This window comes from Aphis gossypii, chromosome 2, assembly GCF_020184175.1.
Source record: "Aphis gossypii isolate Hap1 chromosome 2, ASM2018417v2, whole genome shotgun sequence".
NCBI classification, from domain to species: domain Eukaryota; kingdom Metazoa; phylum Arthropoda; class Insecta; order Hemiptera; family Aphididae; genus Aphis; species Aphis gossypii.
Window position 1 is genome coordinate 41,778,027 of NC_065531.1, and position 16,911 is coordinate 41,794,937.

The following is a 16,911-nucleotide window of genomic DNA, read 5'->3' on the forward strand; positions in this document are numbered from 1 at the left end:
AAACAGTCATCTTCATCGTCGTCATCATCATCATCATCATCATCATCATCATCATCATCATTGCACCGCAACGTGAAATAGAGAAAAAAGAACGAAAAGTATAATATTGATGTTGTGCTGCAGGGTAATAAAATAAAATATAATAATTATTATCATTAAAAATTTATAATATGCCAACTAAATATTGTTATCCATCCGGTCGGCCGCAGCGGGTCGCGTGTGGCAATGCACTTCCATAATTATTTATAAATAATATATGGGTCAAACTGTCTTAGACTTCATTATACATATACATTAAATCTGATAAATATATATAATATTGCGAAGATGTATGCCGTGGATAAGTTGTTGAGGAAGTCTTTTATATATTAATAGATACCTAAATAATCCACGATCCATAATAATATATGCATAATATACACTTTAGTATAAGACAGATCTAGCCTATATACATAAAACTCTAAAATATTATGTTTATAAATACAAAATGCACACATGTAAATAACCATGTCAATATGTGTAACTATCATATATATTATCGCACTTGTATAAGTATAGTTATTTTGAATTCAATAACAAAGTGTATAAAGTTAAGACACTTAAAAAGAGTATAAACTGAATCCGTTATCAAAATACATCGCATCGATGAATATATTTATTTATGGAAAGCTAAAAAGCCTAACACAAAAAATTATATTTTATAACTTATTGGAGTTTATACAGAAAGCTTGGTATCGAGTTAGTTTTTATAGTATGACTTTTTACAGTGCTATATAATTTTAAGTTGTTCTACTTTTAGCTGCAGGACAAGAAGTCACGAAATGTAGACAGTTGTAAAATACCATATGGTCAAAAACATAAATTACAATATATTTTTTTAATCTTATCTGAAATCAAATTTTATTTAAAAAAAAAAAAGTAAAAATAACTTTTAAAAAGCGTGGTTAAGTGGGTGCCGCTCTGCTGTACATTAGGTGCCGTGTGAATCACTATTATATATAGTATAGTGTTAAATTTGAATTCAATGATAAGTATCATTGTATACGAAAAACGATTCTGAACGTAGATGTTTGTCAGCTTAAGATATATATTTTAAATTGGGAGGTGAAAAAAGTGGTTTATGTCTTAATGATCTGAATATTCCAAAGTTAAATTTTGTACAAAAAATGCCAATTTCAACAACTGGTGTATGTTTCAAGATCTTACGACTAGTAATTTTTAACTATAACAAAAATTTAAAATTATTTGATAGCAAATCGTTATTTTATGCGTGAATTTTGAATTTCGTAAAAATTTAAACTTAAGATTAAATTTTTTTGATTGACCAACGCTCAACTTCATTTATAATTATTGTAAATCAAACTTATGGAAAATTTCGTATTACATTTTCAATTCTAATACAAAATTACTTGCAAATTTTCATGATTTTGACGTATTTCGTTTACGTGTTTAGTTCCTCATAAGAACGCAGTACATTTTTTCAACAAAGTTCAAATGATATTGATAATTATTACTACGTATCTTTTACTATGTAGAGAAAAATCAGCTCATCGTCTATTTAATATGAGTTTTAATTAATTGTATTTATATTCTGTACGTTGTTTATCTCTCGTTTTACAAACAGTATTTTTTTCAAATAATTATCGTGATAAAATTATAAATTATATATTAAAAAATTTAAACCGCATTAAATTGACATAAATTATAACTTCAACATTTCGAAAAACTCACGTGCCTCAAACTGTGCATGACCATTAAGTTGGCACTAGCTACTATAGCATCATATGTTATTTACTATTTATATAATACATATAAATATAAAACTAATATAAAAAAAATTTACCTACAAGGAATAAGTTGGTAGGTTACCGATTAAATTCCCCCCCCCCCCATTTTCTTTAATATTGTCAAAAGCTAATTTCGTTAATCAATTTTAAAGTGTAGATGCCATTGAACGGACCTGAAATGTTTTCCAGCTTTATACCCATGAACCTAAAAAGATATATTTGAACGATTATTGCAGAAGTGTCAGAGAGAAAGAAAACTGAAGAATTCGCTCTACTGTTTCGTAAGTTTCAAATATACCTCGTCATTGAGTAGGTCACGGATTACCGTGATTACGGATTATCCGTGTGTTTCATTTTAATTCAACGCGGTGCTTATGTCTGTGTGAAGTTTAATTTCCGTATATTGAAAACCGAAGTTATACCTATGTGTGTATTGTAGATACCGTGCAGGTAACTGAGGTACTACGCGGGTGGTGTGTAAGGCTGAAAGAGAATTAATGTCAACCGCTCAAAAGAAATTACGACTATATTATATCCTCGTCCGTCCGACTGCGTTTCAATGTGTACACATTCAATCAACTTTATATATATATATATATATATATATCGGCACACTCGCGTAAGTCGGTTAATTATTACCTAATTGCACCGGGCGAATATAGAACGACAGCAGCGTTGGTGGTGCCGTTATTATACATGCGAAACAGACAATAATAAATATATAGAATAACAATAATTACATATAAATTATTATAACGATTGCGCCGAGTCGTTGCCGCTAGGCGACCGGTTAAACGGTCCGTGGCTGGACAGGGGAATAATACCTAATTATTATATATGTATTATTATCGTGGTACTTGTGCATTTTTATATCGACGAGGATGTTGCAGTATCGTATAATATATAGTAAGCACGCTATTGAGATGAACATCGGATAATAATATGATACGTCATTCTACGACGTTTTTCTTACGGATTAGGCTTTTACACACACAGCGTATAATCGTCTTGGCAGTGTCGTCTTCGTGTATATAATATGGTCGAATATCGTTATTTATAATATTGCGTATAGACTATATCAAAATGGTAAATACCTACGATAGCGCTTCGCGTTCTATTTTTTCCTCTTCGGAAGAGAAGTGAGTGGGTGACACAAAGCCCCGTCGGGGACGTGCTGGCCTCCTCCCACCCTTACCACCTCCCTCGCAACGAGTTAACGAAATAAACGTTTATATATTATACTCTTTATATATATATATATTATATTATATATGTAGGTACACGAATTCACTATATTTTGTTTTACTTTCACGTGGTGCAAAAACTATTGTTTCAAGACAATAAACATTCTCCAAAAATTCCGGGTAAAATTAATTTTTTGAAATCAGGATGATGTACGTTAGGCTAGTTTATATATATCTATATACTATTACACAGACTATATGTCATATTATTAGATACATTGTACATGGAGTACCTATATTATATTGTTATATTATGGCTCTACCAATAGAGTATGTCAAATTTGTGGAATTCGCGGTGAGATGCCTAGTTTTTTTAAACAAAAATGTTTAGCTTTTCGACCTGCAGTTCTTTATATGATAAAATCGTTCTTGAAGATTCAACCTTTTGTCGTGATTATAATATAGAAATATCAGTCATAAAAAGGTCTTATAAGTGATTTTTAATAAGTATTGTATAAATCTTTTTTTTTTTTTGGTAAAGAAAAATATTTCGTGTTGGTAGGTTCTAACCGTTCTAAGTCTTATATGATTATAAATTACTATTTTATATAGGTAACCATAATCATCACATCACATGTATGTTAACTATTATTTATTATTGCTTCTTAGCATATTTTAACAAACGTCACACGTTTGAAATCCCATAAAGTTACTTCAAACGATTATTTAATATATAAAAATAGTAGCTCAATAGTCATAGGTACTCGTAATTATTAATTTCAGAAAAATTGTTACAAAAACCATATGTTTATACGAAAATATTTGAGATTTCTTTAGTAATTAATTCAATATATTATAAGTAGTTGATTATTTTAAAATTTATATTATAGATACTTGTCATTATGGAACAATAATCCTAAAAAATTAATTTATACATTATACCTATAATATATATTCTTCGTTCACCTGACAATACTAACCAGACTAAAACTAATAAATAGTAGTAATGTAGTATTTTGATACCGTGAAAACGGCCCAAGAACTAGGCTTCGTTCAGAACCATATCGCGGACTACTATGACATGACATAATATGATTATTTGTTAATGACAATTCCTATGATACATATTAATAAATGATATTTGTATAAATTATTATATATTATATACTCCAATATATTTATCGGAATTCTGCAAGATACTAGGATTTCTATAGAACACCAAAAATTAACAATAAAAGTATACGATATAGGTATATAATAATGATTAGGTATTTTATACTTCTATAGAATGCTAAACTTCGAATCGGAATTGTATAAAATTAATATAAAATTATACATTATACAAACAGGGTCAAATAAAAAAATGTACACTGGCAGAAATTAATGTTACATGCAGTACGAGTTTTCCAGTATCCGATATAAAGAAGAACATGGAGATGATCGAAATGTTTTAGATTTTGTTATAAAAGTAAACATAAAATAATAGTAATAAATAATAATACATACATAGTTATTATAAGTTATCCATATTTAATTATTTATGATCAGTTTAATATTATTTCAGGCAACAGATAATGGGTATAATATCTTCTAGGTACGTATAATGGAAAAAATTATAAAATTGTTCACTGAAGCCTTAAGAACTCAATTCACAATATACAAAACAAATTAAGTAACAATTTTCGAAGTTAAAATAAAAAATATTTATTTTTTACAGAGAATATCTCAGTAGATAACGGGAACTAGACAATGTTTTATCAGTTGTACATGCAAATCAAAATATCAGAAAAAAAATATATATATTGAGTAAAAAACAATATTATGCAGTTCAAAATTTCATGTATCAACTACTGAATGCTGCAATAAATACATAAGTAATATGATTAAATATTTTATTTGACAAAACACGATTAAAATGTAAAATGTTCATACTTCACCTATCTTAGCATTGGCGCTCTAAATAATTGTATAGAATCTCTAAAAATAATTTAATATAATGTTACAATAATTTAATACTTTGCCAAATAGTAAAATAGAATGTCTATATGACTATATATTAAACACTTAGCCGAAAACATATAATAAACGTCAACATGTCACATTTTTTGATTCGTTCTAATATACGATAATAGTTGAGCAGGACTGTATAGGAGTATTATATATGTCTAATCGGACCGTTATTAAAACATTTTTACCCTTCTCAGTTTCCGAAAACTATAGCATATTATCATAATAAATTTATAGTACGTTCCTATACATGTAAATATTATTAACACGTTCAGCGTGGCTACACGATGTAGTATGAATAACTTGCTGCAATCGTGATAAATAGCAGATTTGTCATATTTGTTTTCATCTGCTCGAAATACTCGTGTGAAAAATGACATAACTGGACGTCGTCGTAATGATATTCTACGACGAACGAAGACACGCGATGCCGCGATACGGTACATATTATATTGTGTATGACGTGTTACACACAGGTAAATGGTAAATCATGTGTGTATATAACGTACAGTGCTTAATAGTTTATGTGTATTATAATAGAACTGTGTACACCATTTGTAACATGAAATATTACATATTATTTTCATGACCCGTATTCGCGATTTCGCGAAAGCAAAATGAAAATTTCAGTGACGCGTTTGTCTCGAAAATATTGTGTTTACGGTTAAAAAAAAAAGTCAACTCTCTATTACAGGACAATTGCCACCGCTATACGACTGTTTATGTGTAACTTAGTATACGACCCGTATAGGGCGAATTATTGTGTCTTCACCACACACCGCCATATATTCGCCAAGAATATCATAAATCATAATATATGCTCACCTAAATCATATAATAAGCAATATATGGTGTACGATATCATAAGTATAATAATAATAAATGATGATATTAAATAGGTATTGCAGAGAGGACGTCTACCCACTTAATATGTAACGTCCGTCTTACAAACGGGCAACTAGCAAATTTGAATTCAACATAATATTAGATTTTGTGCAGTAACCAGTAACCTTTAATAACATACCGAATTGACCATTTCAAACTTAAAGGTAAGAATATTATTCGTATTTTAAATGGTACATATATATATATGTATACAAAGTGATGTTTTTATCAAACAACACTCATTATTACAAAAATGATAAATTTTTTCCAATTTTTTTTTTCAAATTTCTAGATGCATGTTTTCATACAACTATATACATAGTTTTAATTTTTTTAACTCTTATATTTAAAAGTTAAAAAACTATCAACTTTTGATTTTCAAATGGCAACCTATATTAATAATTTTATAAATTAATAAAACCATTTTTTTCATGAACTTTCACGTTAACGTTTTTAACTTTCATTGATCTGTCGGCGAATTATAGCTGCTCAAAATTGATTGGTTTTAGAAGGTTTTTTAGGTGTTATACATCAATACTAATTAGTATCATCATATCTGGGATTTTTATTTGTAAAATTCAGTAGCTATAATAGTACCTAATGAATTCGATATCGTCAATCCCATGGTGTAGCGACGAGTGGTGATAATATTTGTACCTGTACTACAATACTACTCGCCCCATATAGCGTATTATCAATTGTCATTTAATTTTAATTAATTGAACTAATATTTATTAATTATTACTTATTATCTACTGATGATTTATATCACATTGAAACTCAATAAACACTTTCAAAAACTACTCAACTTTGAGAAGCTATATCTCATCAACGGATTAATGAAAGATGAAAATTTTAATGTGATAATTCATAAAAAAAAAAATAATCATATTAATTTATGAAATCTTAAGTATAAGTTTTCATTTGAAAATCAAAAGTTGATAGTGGCTTACCTAATAAATATAAGGGTGAAAATATTGAAAAGTTCTATAATTCTAGAATAGTATGAATCTTAAATTTCGAAAAAAAAAAAATTTGAAAAAGTCAATATAGGTACTTTTTGAAATAATTAGTGTTGTTTGATAAAAAAAATCACGCTGTATTTATATTATAATATATAGTAATCTTTTTGATTTAAATGAATAAAAATAAAATAAAATATATTATGTATTATATACATTTGACATTTTTAAGGGAATTATATGAGAATTTTTAAATTGTAATATTTTACATATCTATTATACTCATATAATGTTTTGATAATAGGTCAATCCACTCTATATTATGAAAGGTTGCTTACACAAATTTTCTGTCGTACTTTTGTAAGACCGAGACAACACACACTGATGTTGGTCCTCTTGCATACGGAACTAAAAATATATCGTTGAATCGACAAGCATTTTGTTTTTCAAAAACCATTTTAGATTCCATAATATTTTCTTATTATAATAACATTGTACTTCGTTAACGGTATATTTGGTACAGTTCAAGTATAATTTTACTGAAAACCCTTCTAGGTAGATAAGTTTAACGATAATTCTGCTGTCTTCGCTATGTTTCAGCCTACTGTGTTAAGGAAATTTGATATTTTGTATTATACGCTTTTATCAATGATTGGTGATCATTAAGGCTCGGTTTTTTAAGGCATATGCTTCTTTTTTATACACGAGATAGAAATCTAATTTGTGTACATAAATTCGTTTCACGTCATTCTGATTACAAATAAATCAATTAATTTTTGCTTTTTTTATGTAAATGTTTCTTATTTTTGCTTTTTTTCAATTATTCCAGCTGTGGATTTTTCATATGTTTATTATGCTATTGTAATATAAAAAAAAAAAATTAATAATTTATGTAAAAACCCAGAATGTGGACTATATGGTTGTATTATATTGTTATTGTTTTCGTTATCGGCTTGATTATTAAATTTATTAAACGTATAGATTATCGATCTACGTGTAGCCTGCAGTACGCATACGGTCAATATGCCTTTAACATCGATATCGATCATTTCAAAATTTAAAATTTAGAATTGTAATTTGAAACCTCTTATATGAAGTATACACCGATCACTTTGGTGAATATAGAGAGTTCGTTTACTATGTATAAAAATATTCTGTCGGATGATAGAGTCAATTTTACTACTAAAAATCTAGGAAAATACATATGGTAATTAATTCTTTTTTTAATTTGAATTAATTTTTCAACTTTTTTTTATTCATTTTTATAACTACTATTCATTTAATTTTTAGTCATAATTTTTTTTTGTTTTTTTTTTTTTAAATAAATATGATTTTTTTTTGCTTTTTTTAAAACATCGTGTGCTTTTTTAGTATGCTTTAAAATCCGAGCAATAGTGATCATTATATCACTTATCGTTTATTGTAATTTTTATGACTTTTCGCTTCGCTTCATCGAAATAAAATGAAATGCGATTTCTTTATTTATTTTAAATAACTTTTGATTTTAACAATAACTTATAATAATTATTTTTCGAAAATTATTTAAAGAATGTAAACAGTGCAAACTATAGTATATACATAATTAGTCAATAGTTACTGTACAATAACGCTAACAGCAATTACATTTATCATGTATTTTTACTAATTAATAAAAATATTTTTTCGTTTTTAATGACTTAACCTCGTTTTGAACATATTTTATACTTGAAATTATTACCTATTGATTATTAATTTAATATCATTATTATAGATACCGGTTTCATGTGATACATTTTGCGCACGAACGAATGTTTTCACGTATCATATTTATCACAATATTAAAAGTATCTACCTACGTTTTGTTTGAAAAATAATTTAACCACAGGAGTTCGGTCACAGTTTTGATTTTACGAGTCTTCTATGTACCCATACAAGTAAGTACAAAAAAAGAAAATTTTGTGGTTATAATGTCACGTACATAAATTATTATTGACCGACATTTATACTTAGTAAAAAAAATAATAAATAACTGATGTGTATCATTTAAAAAATACAATTTAAGATTTTTGTCATAATAGGAGCTATAGTAAAACTAATTTAAATATTGAAACATAACTCTAATTTAACTTTGAAAATGCAAATTCTTATTAATATATTACGGTTAATATATAAGTATTTACTAATTACTATAATATAGTTTATAATAATACAATTTTGATAGTTTAACACAATTTCATTACCCCACAACCATTTATTTATCCTAGTTGATAAATTATTGTTAATATATATATTTTTTTTTTAATTTCATGGTAGCAGGATTTATTAAAATTACGTACATTTTTTTAAAGAATTCTCAGAAAAGTAATAGATTCTTATTTTAAATTGTGCATACAAATTTAACCTACTGAAAGTATATCATTATAATATTAAATTATATTTCTTTAGCATAAAGAATGACTAAAAGATAATAAATTATACATAATATTTATAAAATTAAATTTCTCATCGTGACACAAGACTCAGCTACAAATATATACAATACATATATTTTATAATAATACATTCGACTTTCTAAATTATTGAATTTATATTTCGGTTTTCATATAAGAAAACTTGGTTTTTATAATTTTTTAAAGTTTTTTTAAAGTTTTACTTTGAAAATTTAGGTTTCTATTTGGTTATTTCCAAAAACCGCAGACTGCAAAAAGTAGTGGAAGGTGTTAGATATTTACATAGTTTGTTAACGAAAGCCTATATAAAAAAAAACAATACGACATAATAAAAATGATAATAATAACATAATCTTCAATGATTTTTCCCCTTATACTTTTATACTCTTTTCTCGTCACGCTTGAGTGCTTGACGTACGACTTTAATGAAGGTAGACCAATGGATCAGTGAAAACACTGGAGAGTAGAGAGTGCAGTGTAATAAGGCTCAAGTCTAAGCGCTCACGACATTTATAAATTATAAATAATAATAACCGAGTACCGACTTAAATAATACTCTGTATTCAATGGGACAGAACTATTACAATCTACAGAAGTGATTGAAACAACAGAGATTTTGAATAACCATTTCCGAACGAATGTTTAAACAAATCTGAGATTTTTTTCTTTGGTTTTGTTCTTATTATAAGATATTTAAACAGTTTTACATGTTTCGAACAAGTAATGAATTCTTGAAGATGGTTTCTTCTTTTTATTTTTATTATATTTAAAGACGATTACTTATAAATTCAAGTATTACATTAGGTATTTATTTAAAAATTAAAAATTTGTTACAGAATTTGTTTATCTCATAGAAAGTTAAATATTTCACAGTTCGATCGCAGTCATTCTTAATAAAAAAAAAATGATGTATATTCTGTACAATTATAGTCATAAATTCCAATAAATATCATACCTAGCTAGTCATATCTAATACGTCGAAGCTATTGCATTATAATTATTATTATTATATACGAATATCGGTTAAATCACTGAAACTATGTGTTTTTTAATAACACTATTTCAAATTTGAGTTATCACATATTATTGAAAATACAATATATTTTATAAAATTAAATTTATGATTTAAGATGTATAATACATTTACGATACCTAATCAAAAATTATCATACATTTCACGAATTTTAGTTTTCTTATTGTTTGTCCTCTTTTGTTAGGTAGCCACCTATTTGATGTTGTCTTATGTATTTACGATTTTTATAAAATTATTATTGAAATAAAATTTGTTAACCATAATAATAGTATTGTAAAATAAAAGTTTATATCATGTGCCTATTTTATAGGCCAATATATAAGATGAAGGGTATGTGAGTATATTAGTCTAAAACAGGTTTAGCGAAATAATTTTAGTCATATAAAAAAATTATGTGTGTTAAGTTGACGGAAAATCGGTCGTTTATATTGTATTCTAAACCACAGTAACAAAATACCTAGGGAGTTTTTATAACTTTGACTTTTTATACCTGTTGGTATGTTTGTCAGTGGATAACGGAAATGAGTTCTCTGCAATATTGCAGTCTATCGTGTTCCGCCGTCCAAATTGTCTAGTCTTTGAAAAATACATATCACCATAATAGTCTATATAATACGTCGAAGAAAAAATGTTTTATCTTATTCACCAGTGTTTTTTTTTTTTTATATATAAAAATAAAATGATAAATAAACGGAGAATTTATAAACTGAATAGGTTAACCTGAATAAGGCTTTTTTATCATAGATGCCGTAGGTTCTATTTATGAGATTACATACAGAATGTTTTTTAGCATCAAATAGTCCAAATAGACCTATTTATTTTCGAACCTACCTACTGAAATCGTGCGTGAGAGAGTTTCAATGATAAGATACCCATACGAATTTAAACTTTTCATCGTAGATGGGAGTAACCGACTGGTATTGTTGTAAATTATACCAATACAAAATGCATGATAGTAATGATAAAATTATTTATTGGTCATCCAGATAAACACATTAATAAATACAATATACTTGTAACTACAAAAATCACCATCGATGGGTGTCTTCTTATTTATGAAATAATAGTTCCTATTAATAAAAATATTTTTAAGTATTTTTCTTTTTTTTTGTTAAATGTTAATTTTGACCAAAAAATAATAATAATTAATATATTAATAATTATATTGATATAATAAATTTAGGTATAAAAAAATAGAATCATACTATTAAGTTTATCATTGCCTACCAAATAAAACTATAAGTGGTTTTTTAGGTTATTAATTTGCCACGTATTTTAATAGAATGTTAATAATATTTAATATTTTAATGTAAAATTTTCAGTTATTAATTTAAATTGGAACTTTATTAAATAAGTTTCAACCTGATGATGAAAAACATCAGTTTGAAAGTTAATACTAGAATAATAATATTATTTTGTAACACACTACACTTAATATTTATAATTTACTATATACGCACCTAATCAACAAGCCTCCATGCATACTGCCTATATTTAACTCTTTAAAAATAATCTTTTAAAAATTATGTAATTAGTACAATGTTATACGTATATGAGCAGTAATATTATGTGATTTTAGCAGACGCTTCATTTGAGATAGATAATGTGAATTAATACCACTTTTTTCATTGATCTACTTAAGTTAAACAAAATCGCAAATTTGTTTTAAATTTGGTATAAAATCAATATTTTTAATTTAAATATTATTGTTTTTACTTGTCAAATACATTTTTGCAGTGATTAGACAATCGACTGACTACCAAAAAAGAAAATTAATATGATATCTGTTATAAAAGATTATATTATAAAAATATCTAAATTTTAAAAAGAAAAAAGTCTAAAAATTGCATTCCTAGTTGTTCATGTTCTTTTAAGTTATATGTGTATTGCCTATTACCAATAATGTTTACTGCATGCGTCTTATACTTTGAAAACATAAACTGCTATAACCTGTATTTAACCTATTTTATGTAGTAAGTGTGTTCTCAGTACCTATGGGCTATGATAAAAAAAATTTATGAATGTTCATAATTTTTTGTCAAAAGTTTTTAACATTTTGGTTTTTAAGAAAGTCGGTTATTATTATTAGTTATTTGTTCACAGGTAATAAAAAAAAAACTATAATATTTAAATATATTTAAAAATTTAAGTTTAATAAAAAAAAACTTTTAGCATAATACTATGATTAAATATTATTTATTTTAGTACATGTAGAATATATTATGTGAAAACAGCACATTATAGGGTTAAGTAAAATGTTTTGCGTTTAAGCATATATTTACGGCACAACAACATAACCTAGCACGCTATCAAGTTAACGCATTTTTAATATAAAAAAACTCTTACACCTCACGAAGAAGTCAGATCATAGATTATTTTTTATTTTATATATGATTATTTTATCAGCCCACATTAAACTTCAATTTTATAAACTTTATTTTTAAAAGTTATAACAAACGACTGAATAAACACATATTGTTAAGTATTTTTCTAATGTTATTTAGAGTTAAATTAAAAATCGTAGACTAACGAGATCTGAATAATATTTTCCAATTTCACATAAAATATCAAAATCAAAATCAATCTATTCTATAAGATCGATTTTCCAATTAAATTATTTTTAATAGTTAAAATACTTTGATTTGGTTTTTCTGGAAAGTAATTTATATCTATAAATTGCCTGCACTTTACTCCTTCAATAGTATATATCTCGACATAGTTAATAATTTTTAATGATTCAGATGTTTTTTCATTCATAATATTTGTTAACTATTATGTAGATAACTTTCACGATTGACCCAATGTAAAATTTGTTTTACCAATTATTAAGGCCCCTGCTAACCTCATCAATTTTTCATTAAAAGATCTATGTGACAGAAAGAAATTTAAGTACTTCTAATTGTCCGATTTCAAAAATATAAGGATATTTGAATTGGTAAACAAGTTTAATTTGCATCCGTCAGAGCATTTATTTAGTATTTAAAATATTTTACAGTACATTCAATACTAATAATCAAAAAATGTTTAAAATTTAATTGTATCTATTTTGATCTATTCTCTTCAGGAATTTATAAAATTGAAAATATGTTCCAATTGACCATCAATTACTATGTCATTATCCAATAATGAATAGAGCCGGGCAATCATTTATTATTCCAAAAGTCAGTTATGTGGATAAAAATTTAAGTTTTTTGGAAAGTGAGTTAGTTAAGTTGCTAATCGTAACTAGTATAATATAATGTACCTATGATAAAAAATAAAAATATGATGAAAAAAATATTTTAAGAGTCATTAACTTATACTTCATTCAAAACCACCAGGGTTATGAAGTTTTTGTAATTATTTAATATTTAATAAGTTTTTTATCAATTCATGTATTAGGCCTTAGTTTAATTACTCACTCTTTAAAACTTAATTGCATTATACACCATAATTCATTATATTTGATATGATTCGTTTGTGATTAGGTTCAGTTAATACATAACCTAATACAAATACGGCGCAATGAATGTAACACTATGAGTTGTATAAAAACTAAACATCATTAGTTTATCAAACCATTTCTACGTTGGCTAAAAATGATTTTCTTTGAAAAATGAGCATGCCTCGTAGTCCGTAAAATAGTCGAATTTGTTCAATTTTTTTTTATTATTATAAAAAAAAAAAGTTACCGAAGTATTATGAATATTTCAAGAGCCGTTTGAGTTTTTCCTATAAGCCAAGTTTTGATTGCAAGTATAAAAATTAGTTGGTTCAGTCGGTTTGGATATATCTATTTATTTTTTGAAACAATCTTTACTAGATTCGATTAATATTATGATTAGTTATATTGAAATTAAAACACATTAAATACGTATTGAAACAAGTACCAAATTAGTTTGGTATAAATTGTTAGGTTATAACTTATAACAATTGTTGTACTGTTATGTCTGGATAAATTTAATACATAAATTGTATTAATTATCGTATCGTCTATTAAGTGTATAAACCTATGAACGAGTCTTTTCTGCATTCCATAGTTGATTTAATTGATTAATTTCAATCTCGAATTATTTACATATTTGATAGATTTTTATTATTATTGGTTTTTTTTTTTTATAAATTTGTATGACAAAATTAATTTATTATGTACGTAGTTATTTTTATTTGGTAGTATATTGTCATACGCACCTATTCATATTTTATGGGTGCATAAAATATATTATCATGAAATACAAAACAATTATTTTGGGTTTTAAAGTAATAATAAAAATAAAACTATTATATTTTTCATATAAATAGTTTGTATTTATATAGTTTAGATTGTAAACGACAACACCCATGTACATTTTAATTTAATAAATTCCATTTTGGCATAATATAAGGAGGTACATAGTCTTAAATTAATAAAACAATTTAAATGATACTACAACACATAATATTTTGTTATATATCTTGTATTTTGTTGTCTGATGTTGAAAAAAATGGACAATATTTACGATGAATTTAATATTTATACATATAAAAAGTATACCAACATTAGTTATAAACTTGATATGTACTTTTAATTACGTTTTAATATAAATAATTTTTTTTTTTTTTGATAATCAACATCTTTAAAATTTCACAAGAAATAAATGTATTGTACAACTCACTCAAATTATAAAATATAATAACTATTTACACAAGATTACAATAAAAGTAAAAATAATGTTTTTCATTGAAAAAAAATAATAATAATAAAAATAATAATAATAATAGTCCTAATAAAGTCTAAAAGAAAAACATTCTAAACATTTAAATAACAAGAACATCGTATAAAAAAAAAGAATAATAATAAACCATTATCGACGTAGTAAAATATTTACACGATAAAACATATATTATTAATGTTAATATTTATCATAATGATTTTGGTATAAAAATAATTTAGTTGAATAAAATATAAATAATTTGTAATTTCTGTAGGAAAAAAATGCTCTTCTTTTTTGATTTATTACAACAAAACAAAGAAAAAATATATAAAAATAACTCCAGGAAATCGAATACTTAGTTAAAATCGCCAAGAGATATTCCGTATAATTTCGTTTTGTCCGCCGAGAAAAAATATTTTAAGAACAATAAATATATATAATATTTATTATAATTTATAATAATATCGTCTTAGTGACAAAAATATAGACGAATTAATCAAAATAATTTAAAAAACAACCCTTTCGTCGGTTACTGTCCACTGTGATTGGATAGTTAACGGACAAGGGGGTATGAGCGAGGGTACATGGGTGGTTTAGTTAGCCGACGGTTGCATACAATATCCGCTGTACGTTCGGATGTTCTCTTCCGAGTAGTTCTTGCTCTGTATCACTCCCGCGTCTGTGTGATGGGACGGGCACCCGTGTTCCGGTGGACACTGACACAGCGTGTTAGTGTTTACCTCGTCCACCATTTCCTGGCGCTTTCGCACCGTGAACAGTCGACAAGGTTCTTTCCGCTGGCATCGAAGCCTCTGCAAAACAAAAAAAAAAGCAATTCTATAGAGTATAGATTATAATACGTAATACGCAAAAAAATAATAATATTGATATTGTACGCAAGAAAATGTTCATATATAAAATACAAGTATTATTCTTAAATGCGCTGAACCTCGACTTGTAGTAAATATTGACTAAATATACAGCAGGTATAAGTACTATCTGCTGCGCACAAGCATTAATAGCAAGTTCCGCCTACTGACATTATAATTAATGATACACAATACGCGAATATTTCGACAATTTTATACACCGTTTAATTATTATCATCATCGTCCCCTAGTCACTGATTTTGTTTATGACTATATAATTTTATATTATGCCGTGTCGTTGATTCAATAGTCCCGGATCCTTTGAGAAAGTTAATTCGACGCCATTCAATTATTATTATTTTTGTTTTGTAGCTTAGACAGAATACACTATAGAATAAATGATATATTCGTCAGCACGGTTCACGCGGGCTCGTATCGGTAACGCTCTTGTATAATAATTAATATTATACATGATAGTTCCCGCACTATTACCAGCGACCACTCGATAAAACAACGACATTTTCCCCTTCGACAAAAAAATCTTTTGTAATGCTCTAAAGGCGTACTATTATATAACGACAATATTGAAATATGTTTTAATATGGAATATCCGTGGGTCGGATAAATATAGCTTTTCCGGCAAGTACCAGTAGGTACTTTTTACATTGTAAAACACTATACTCTGGGAGCGCAGACGCTTATTTGGTTTAAACTTTAACAAACGTAAGCGCAGATATATGAACGAAACAAATTGAATGAACCCATCTACCTTTTAATTGTGAATCATACAACTATAACTTAATATTATCGACAAAACGATAAATTATAAAAAATAATATAGCCATTATAGCTATCATGAGTGAATTTAGGATTTGAGTTTTGAACAAGTTGCATAAAAAAAAAATGATTAATTTAATAGACTAAACATGAATCACTAGATCATATTTAAGGGACTATTAGTTCACTATTATTGATTCATTAAATATTTAGTAATTGTCTACGTGACTCAACGTATTATGCTTTTTGAACCCGTAACTTAAAAATCGATTCTTAACTGGACTCTTTTCCAATGATTTTAACAC

The 16,911-nt window shown here is 26.3% G+C and overlaps 1 protein-coding gene across 1 annotated transcript in view; it reads right to left on the reverse strand.

The window, feature by feature from the left end:
- Positions 1 to 14,874: 14,874 nt before the first annotated feature.
- The window catches only part of LOC114120457 (protein giant-lens), a 29,161-nt gene continuing 27,124 nt past the window's right edge, over positions 14,875 to 16,911 (reverse strand). Inside the window, exon 4 of the mRNA XM_027982368.2 lies at positions 14,875 to 15,772. Within this exon, the coding sequence (XP_027838169.2) occupies positions 15,554 to 15,772 (219 nt within the window). The 3' untranslated portion in view covers positions 14,875 to 15,553. The remainder of the gene's footprint in view (positions 15,773 to 16,911) is intronic.